At 38.8% G+C, this 8,345-nt stretch overlaps 1 protein-coding gene across 1 annotated transcript in view; it reads left to right on the forward strand.

Annotated features, from left to right (window-relative positions):
• The window catches only part of COL1A2 (collagen type I alpha 2 chain), a 36,653-nt gene extending 29,009 nt beyond the window's left edge, over window positions 1-7,644 (forward strand). The window contains exons 41-52 of the mRNA XM_017525116.1: window positions 723-830; window positions 1,508-1,615; window positions 2,005-2,058; window positions 2,145-2,252; window positions 2,393-2,446; window positions 2,818-2,925; window positions 3,403-3,456; window positions 3,583-3,690; window positions 4,021-4,279; window positions 4,696-4,880; window positions 5,576-5,818; window positions 6,648-7,644. Coding sequence (XP_017380605.1) covers window positions 723-830; window positions 1,508-1,615; window positions 2,005-2,058; window positions 2,145-2,252; window positions 2,393-2,446; window positions 2,818-2,925; window positions 3,403-3,456; window positions 3,583-3,690; window positions 4,021-4,279; window positions 4,696-4,880; window positions 5,576-5,818; window positions 6,648-6,794 — 1,536 coding nt within the window. The 3' untranslated portion in view covers window positions 6,795-7,644. The remainder of the gene's footprint in view (window positions 1-722; window positions 831-1,507; window positions 1,616-2,004; window positions 2,059-2,144; window positions 2,253-2,392; window positions 2,447-2,817; window positions 2,926-3,402; window positions 3,457-3,582; window positions 3,691-4,020; window positions 4,280-4,695; window positions 4,881-5,575; window positions 5,819-6,647) is intronic.
• The last annotated feature ends 701 nt before the right edge of the window (window positions 7,645-8,345 follow it).

Raw genomic sequence — 8,345 nt, forward strand, 5'->3', positions numbered from 1 at the left:
GTTTGTTTTGAGAGGAAGTCTCCCTGTCACCCAGGTAGCACGATCTCGACTCACTGCAACTTCCACCTCCCTGGTTCAAGCAATTCTCCTGTCTCAGCCTCCCAAGTATCTGAGACTACAGGCACACACCACCACGCCCGGCTAATTTTTGTATTTTTAGTAAAGATGGGGTTTCACCATATTGGTCAGACTGGTCTCGATCTCCTGACCTCAGGTGATCCACCCATCTTGGCCTCCCAAAGTGCTGGGATTACAGACATGAGCCACCACATCCAGCCTTATTTTCTGTCTTTTGTGTATATGCCTAGCAGTGGGATTGCTGAATCATATGGTAGTTCTATTTTTAGTTTTTCAAAGAACACCCCACAACTATGTACAACTATTACGTATCCATAATAATTTAAAATATTTTTTTATTTGTTTCCCTGCCTAGAGGCTATAAAAACTCTATTCCACCACCCCAAGTGTCTTTATTCATCTTAACCACATATTTTTAAATGTTGTGCCATTGGTCTCAAGGATAAACCAGATACAAAAGTATACATGCCAAGATGTAAACTCACTGTCAACACTACAGAAAAGATATCCAAGTATATGTCCTAGTCATAGGAGGTTATTAGCCTTTTACTAAGCTGAAGACAGTTTATTCTCACAATCTTCAAGCCAACCTTTGTTATCACCTAGGGTCTTACTCATAACACGGTATTTTTTCTCCTGTTTAGGGACCTCCTGGCACTCCAGGTCCTCAGGGTCTTCTTGGTGCTCCTGGTATTCTGGGTCTGCCTGGCTCGAGAGGTGAACGTGGTCTGCCAGGTGTTGCTGGTGCTCTGGTGAGTGCTTGACACCATTCTGACTACATTAACATAAGAAAAGATTTTAAAAGCTGCCACTTCAAATGTGACAGATTGATCACTGAATAACTTCACTTAAGATTTTTATTCATGGCATTTTCTTTATACAGATCACATGTCACTTATCTTAGAAGCTTTAATACCACCTTACTTAGACACATACTATAAAGACACAGCTTAAAATTATGCAGAATGATTTTTGTTCTTTCTACGCGCTTAAGAACGATACAGTCTCTAATTGCATTTACTCCTCTGCAATATGAAATGCTGGCATCATTTATCCTGTAGGAAGAATGAAACTCTGAAAGTTCTGAATCATTCCATTAAACCTTATACGTTGACAACAACTAAAAACCATCTCATCTCCATAAACTCTACCAACTTTATGAATTCATTTCATTTGGGATACTGAAACACACGAGGCTCATTTTTTACAGAGCAACATCTTATGATTACGTAAAGCTGGCCATCTATGTGTGAAGGAGGACAGGGATAACACTAATGATATTTCTTATAATTGTGTGGCCCATTCACATTCAATTTACCTTCTTTCTTCAAACTAGAATCTCCTGAGTAGTGTTGTTTTGGAGGTGGGGACAGGGGTTAGCATTCCATCCAATGAGAGGAATGTCATTTTATCTTCTCTGCCTGTTTAGGGTGAACCTGGTCCTCTTGGCATTGCTGGCCCTCCTGGAGCTCGTGGTCCCCCTGGTGCTGTGGGTAGTCCTGGAGTCAATGGTGCTCCTGGTGAAGCTGGTCGTGATGTGAGTCCAACACTTGGTTTGTAAAATAAAACCTAACAGGATTTCATTGTGTGAAACTTTATATCCTGAGCTGAGGTTCTCTTGTTCCAAATTTCTGAACAAGATGATCGGTTTCTCCATAATATCTACACCTAGTATTGAAAATATAAAAAAAGACTGCTTAGGCCAAAGAATGAGCTTTTAACTAGCACACTGAAAAATTGGGCCCAAGTATTTAAAACATCTTTAAAAAATATCTAGGTTGGCAGATTTTTATCCCTAGTTGTAGCAGTCTAAAAGAGGGTTTGCTACAGAGCACTGGAAGTTATTAACACAGAGTAGCCAAGATATAGGGGCTGGTAGGTAGCAGAGCCTCCCTAAGAGCCTTAATTTGTGTGGTGTCTTCACAGGGCAATCCTGGGAACGATGGTCCCCCAGGTCGCGATGGTCAACCTGGACACAAGGTCAGTACACTTTTCATCTTTCTCTAATCCATAAGTGATTAAAATACAAGCCAGATTGATGCTAAGCTTCATTTTGCCTTTGGTAGGGAGAGCGTGGTTACCCTGGCAACATTGGTCCAGTTGGCGCTGCAGGTGCACCTGGTCCTCATGGCCCCGTGGGTCCTGCTGGCAAACATGGAAACCGTGGTGAAACTGTAAGTTTGCAAATACCAGTCCCTCAGTGCAGCATTCTTGTGGGCTTCACTTCTGACTTCATCACATTTGGGGTTGGTAGGGAAGTGGGAAGGGGAATCTTGGGCCTGGCTGAGCTATGCTTTTCTTTTCCATTTCACAGGGTCCTTCTGGTCCTGTTGGTCCTTCTGGTGCTGTTGGTCCAAGAGGTCCTAGTGTATGTACATGGTGAAGATTTCTTTAAAAAACTAACATTTAGAGAGAATCAGTCCAAAACACCTATTAAGAAAATAAATAATATATCAGCTAGACTTAATATTTTTAAAAATTTTTAGTCCATGCTGAGAATTGATACAAATAACTTGAGGTAGCTTAAGTCTCTTCTGCTTGTTTGCATTAAACAATTACAAGGATCTAGCCATTTTACAGACAGCTCAACTAAAGCAGATTACAAGCAGAAGTGAGGGCCCAACTAGACCCTTACATGTCCTGAGTTACATTTGTAAACGAATTAAGCAGTATTTGTGGAGAAGTGGGTGTCATTTTTTTAAAAAGATGAGTCTTATTCATCCTTCTCTTTCTTTATAGGGCCCACAAGGCATTCGTGGTGATAAGGGAGAGCCTGGTGATAAAGGGCCCAGAGGTCTTCCTGGCTTAAAGGGACACAACGGATTGCAGGGTCTGCCTGGTCTTGCTGTAAGTAAACTGTAGCCATCTCACACATAAACTGGCCCTGAGGGCCTTCAGCTCAAAAGAATCTTCATATTTTCACTGCTGTTGTTCCACTATAGCCTATATCATATCCATTTCCCATTCTCTGGCTAACTCCATCTCTCTCTTGGAGATAACGCTATTTCATCCCAACATGAGAGGTGAGGGTTAAGGGAGATAGAAATATACATATATTAAAATCTCCTGGCAACAATGTCCTTCAACCCCACTTAAAATAAACATAATTAGAGGAATGACTAATATTGCACTGCTGAAATAGCTTGTGAAAAAAATAATTGAATATAATAGACATAATGGGAGAAAAGAGCCCCACTTTACATTTTCAATTTTCTCAATCCTGAGTCCATTTAAATGAAAGTTTTCTATTCAATTTGGACAAAAAAAAAACCTCTCTCTTGACATGTGCTCTGAAAGTGTGATTTTCCTGTTCTCTCTTTAAAGGGTCACCATGGTGATCAAGGTGCTCCTGGCTCTGTGGGTCCTGCTGGTCCTAGGGTAGGTGGATTCAAGAGAAGACAGTTCATCTCTGAAACATAGGCTAAAGCCAGCAGTGAGCCCCAGGCTGCTGCTCCCTTGGTGGGATTTATCAGCTCACATGCACTTGGTGTCTGTCTTCCTTAGGGCCCTGCTGGTCCTTCTGGCCCTGCTGGGAAAGATGGTCGAACTGGACATCCTGGCACAGTTGGACCTGCTGGCATTCGAGGCCCTCAGGGTCACCAAGGTCCTGCTGTAAGTATGATTTGGGAAATAATAAAGAACATCACCAACCTAAGGAATGTATCCTTCAAACTAAACCAAGACAACGATGGCAATACATTAAAGTTAGCCCCATTTCAATATATCCTCTTAAATATCTGGAAATTGTCTATATGCAATGGGCTTGTTAAGCCCATCCCTGCAAGTGTGCCTGGGAGCATGTTATTTATTTACATGAACTTGATTATTTTTTACTTATTAGAACATGCTTCCGTATAAAGCTCAATTGAAAATCTACTGCCGTGGATGTCTCTCAGTGTAACAAAATACAAAGCCTGTCCTCTCTCACTTTCATCTTTGCAGGGCCCTCCTGGTCCCCCTGGCCCTCCTGGGCCTCCAGGCGTAAGCGGTGGTGGTTATGACTTTGGTTACGATGGAGACTTCTTCAGAGCTGACCAGCCTCGCTCAGCACCTTCTCTCAGACCCAAGGACTATGAAGTTGATGCTACTCTGAAGTCTCTCAACAACCAGATTGAGACCCTTCTTACTCCTGAAGGTTCTAGAAAGAACCCAGCTCGCACATGCCGTGACTTGAGACTCAGCCACCCAGAGTGGAGCAGCGGTAGGTCAATATGTCTAGACCAGACTGACCCTTCTCACAAATTGAGCTTTTCAAAATTAGTTTCCACTGACGTTTTGAGTGAAAATGCATTTGGGTAAAGATTACACTATGTGAAATCATACCCAATTAATGAAGCATCATCTCCCAAACAGCACCCAACCTTGTTTCTCTTAAAATGCATTTTTTTTATTTTTCATAGTAATAAGTACCCCAATTTGGTTTTTCATGGAGGTGGGGAGAGAAGAAACTGTATAATCTTAAAAATAGGCACCCCCTTCCTCTTAAATGGGGTGTAAACTATAAGAGCACAACCAAAAAAGTTACTTATGAGAGTCAGTATCTTTCATTAGTAATTATTAGAATCTATGTTCTGCTCAGTGAGAAGTTTCATGATCTGAATGCTATTTTCTTAAAAGGTTACTACTGGATTGACCCTAACCAAGGATGCACTATGGATGCTATCAAAGTATATTGTGATTTCTCTACTGGCGAAACCTGTATCCGGGCCCAACCTGAAAACATCCCAGCCAAGAACTGGTATAGGAGCTCCAAGGACAAGAAGCATGTCTGGCTAGGAGAAACTATCAATGGTGGCAGCCAGGTGAGGAATCCCACAAACACTTCCTCTTCTGCTAAATAATATTTTGGTAAGACTGTTAATTATCTGCCTTTTAATCTCTGACAAAAATGGGCTTATTAAAAGAACCTGTTCTTTTCCTGGGTTGCATTTTGTCCTAGATTGCACATTAGAAGATGGATTGATTGGATGCAACCATATAATTCAAAGTTATTATTCAAATTTGATTTAATTGATAATCATTGCAAAAACTGACTAATGTCATTTAGTGTGAAGGAGCATTGGCTAACATATACCCCACACTCATGCATATGCATTTTCAAAATGTGAGCAGTTTTTCTGAATTTTTAATCAAATCTTTTCACCAACTTTACTGAATGCCTACTGGAATTCCATAAATTACAAAATTATAGAAAAAGAAAAATGTCAGAATTTCTACCTCCTCATTCTATTATTCTAAAACAGAATCATATTCAGAAAGGATTAATTGAAACAAATACCTTTTTTAGATGACCTTGCCTCAGCCTAGTAGGTCTTATGTTCATCTAGGTAACTGATGTTTCAAAGACAAGTGAATTAAGTTTTCTTTAAAATTACCCTTCTCCTAAGCTTGGATCTGAGTCTACTCTTCCTGAGATCTTTTTTTTTTTTTTTTCAGTTTGACTTTTAGTATCTGAGTCCTTCTCCACTTAACCAGAATTTCTTCTTATTTTCTGTAGTTTGAATATAATGTAGAAGGAGTGACTTCCAAGGAAATGGCTACCCAACTTGCCTTCATGCGCCTGCTGGCCAACTATGCCTCTCAGAACATCACCTACCACTGCAAGAACAGCATTGCATACATGGATGAGGAGACTGGCAATCTGAAAAAGGCTGTCATTCTGCAAGGATCTAATGATGTTGAACTTGTGGCTGAGGGCAACAGCAGGTTCACTTACACTGTTCTTGTAGATGGCTGCTCTGTAAGTAATAGTGAAATATGGGAATAGCTTCGGGAAGTGGGATGAGAGGGGGCGGTTCTAACTTACAGCCTCCCTTAAGGGGGGCCTAAAGGTGGGGAGATAAATGAACAGAAAAATAACAGATCTAACTTATTTTGTGTTTTTCATAACTAAATTCCGTTTTTGTATGTATTTTATATTTATTTATTTATACATATTAATTTTGTATTTAAATTCAGTTGAAAAAGTCAGAGTATTTCTGACCAGATAGTGCCTTCCGAAATAATGAAATGTATACTATGTCCATGCTTTATTTTTCCTTCAGCATAAGTTTTTTAACAGGTAACGTATGCCTGAACTTAAAACTTCTTGAGACTTTAGCGGCCTAAGCTATAATTTATAGTTATGTGTATTTTATTTTACTTATTAATATGGCCTATGTTTAACTTTTAATGCTTCCTCTACAATATGCTACAAATAGAAGAAAAATTAAAATTCACAATACTGCCTACCCACCCAGGTCCCACTCCCAAAGACACACATAGATGGATGAACACACAACAATCCTAAAAATGACTTTGTAGAAATAAGTCACTTGGAATGTGTGTTGAAATGTTGTTAGGGTTTTTTTTGTTTGTTTGTTTGGTTGGTTGGTTTTTGTTAAATAGGGAGCCCCTCCCACTAAAGACACCCTTGATACTGTTATTTCAAAGATTGACTTGTTGATCTGGGGCAGACGTCTTCAGAATGATATATGCCAAAATGTGGTTCTTATGAAATCTATGGTTCAGAAGTTATCGGATTCAGAAATAGTGATGCTTTATGTATCTATTTTCTTCTCTTTTAACAGAAAAAGACAAATGAATGGGGAAAGACAATCATTGAATACAAAACAAATAAGCCATCTCGCCTGCCCTTCCTTGATATTGCACCTTTGGACATCGGTGGTGCTGACCAGGAATTCTTTGTGGACATTGGCCCAGTCTGTTTCAAATAAATGAACTCAACCTAAATTAAAAAAGAAAGAAATTGGAAAAAAAACTTTCTCTTTGCCATTTCTTCTTCTTCTTTTTTTTTAACTGAAAGCTGAATCCTTCCATTTCTTCTGCACATCTACTTGCTTAAATTGTGGGCAAAAGAAAAGAAGAAGGATTGATCAGAGCATTGTGCAATACAATTTCATTAACTCCCTCCCCTGTTCCCCCCAAAATTTGGAATTTTTTCAACACTCTTACACCTGTTGTGGAAAATGTCAAACTTTGTAAGAAAACCAAAATAAAAATTGAAAAATAAAATAAAAACCATGAACATTTGCACCACTTGTGGCTTTTGAATATCTTCCACAGAGGGAAGTTTAAAACCCAAACTTCCAAAGGTTTAAACTACCTCAAAACACTTTCTCATGGGTGTGATCCACATTGTTAGGTGCTGACCTACACAGAAATGAACTGAGGTCCTTGTTTTGTTTTGTTCATAATACAAAGGTGCTAACTAATAGTATTTCAGATACTTGAAGAATGTTGATGGTGCTAGAAGAATTTGAGAAGAAATACTCCTGTATCAAGTTGTATCATGTGGTGTATTTTTAAAAAATTTTGATTTAGCATTAGTATTTTTCATCTTATTCCCAATTAAAAGCATGCAGATTATTTGCCCAAAGTTGTCCTCTTCTTCAAATTCAGCATTTGTTCTTTGCCAGTCTCATTTCCATCTTCTTCCATGGTTCCATAGAAGCTTTGTTTCTTGGGCAAGCAGAAAAATTAAATTGTACCTATTTTGTATATGTGAGATGTTTAAATAAATTGTGAAAAAAAGAAATAAAGCATGTTTGGTTTTCCAAAAGAAAATATTGAGTAAAATTCCTTGCTTCAATGCTCTTTGCAATATAAATATGCAACTCTACCAGCCATTAGACCAAGTGCCTCTGATTAGATAGAAATTATGCAAAAAGGGCAGTTTGGTGTGGTAGAAAGAGCAGAGAACGAGGACCCAGGAGAGCTGAACTCCAATTCTGGCTCTGTTCCTTGTGGCTGAGTGATCTTGAAACTCTGAGCCTCTGCATTTCAGTTTCCGTAGCTACAATATAAAAAAAAAAAATCCTTTTCAGCACTATTAAGCATTTGCCCTACTCGAAATATGTAATACTTAAGCAACATGGCATTGCTGGACTAATTTTGCTATAATCAAAGGTCCATAGAAACTTTTGGTTTATTATATATGAAGCACTTTGTAATAGTGGCTGAAAGTTGGTCTATGAGCAATTAATACTATTAACTAAAACAATTTCAAATATTCAGTAAAAATGCCATACACTTAAATCTGAGGCAACGGAATACAATGCCTGTTAAGAGGTAATGTGTGTGCTGTCAATCAGAATAGACAGTTGTGGATAATAGTACCATGAACACCTACCTGCCAAATCAAGTTCATTTTCCTCCCCTGCACCTTTCAATGACATCTTTAATACACTTAAACACAGTAATGTGTCAAGTAAAATGTTAAGATTCATTTAGAGCTTATTTCCTGTTGCGGAACATAATTGTGATTA

Source organism: Cebus imitator, unplaced genomic scaffold, assembly GCF_001604975.1.
Source record: "Cebus imitator isolate Cc_AM_T3 unplaced genomic scaffold, Cebus_imitator-1.0 Scaffold37, whole genome shotgun sequence".
In the NCBI taxonomy this organism is placed as follows: Eukaryota; Metazoa; Chordata; class Mammalia; order Primates; family Cebidae; genus Cebus; species Cebus imitator.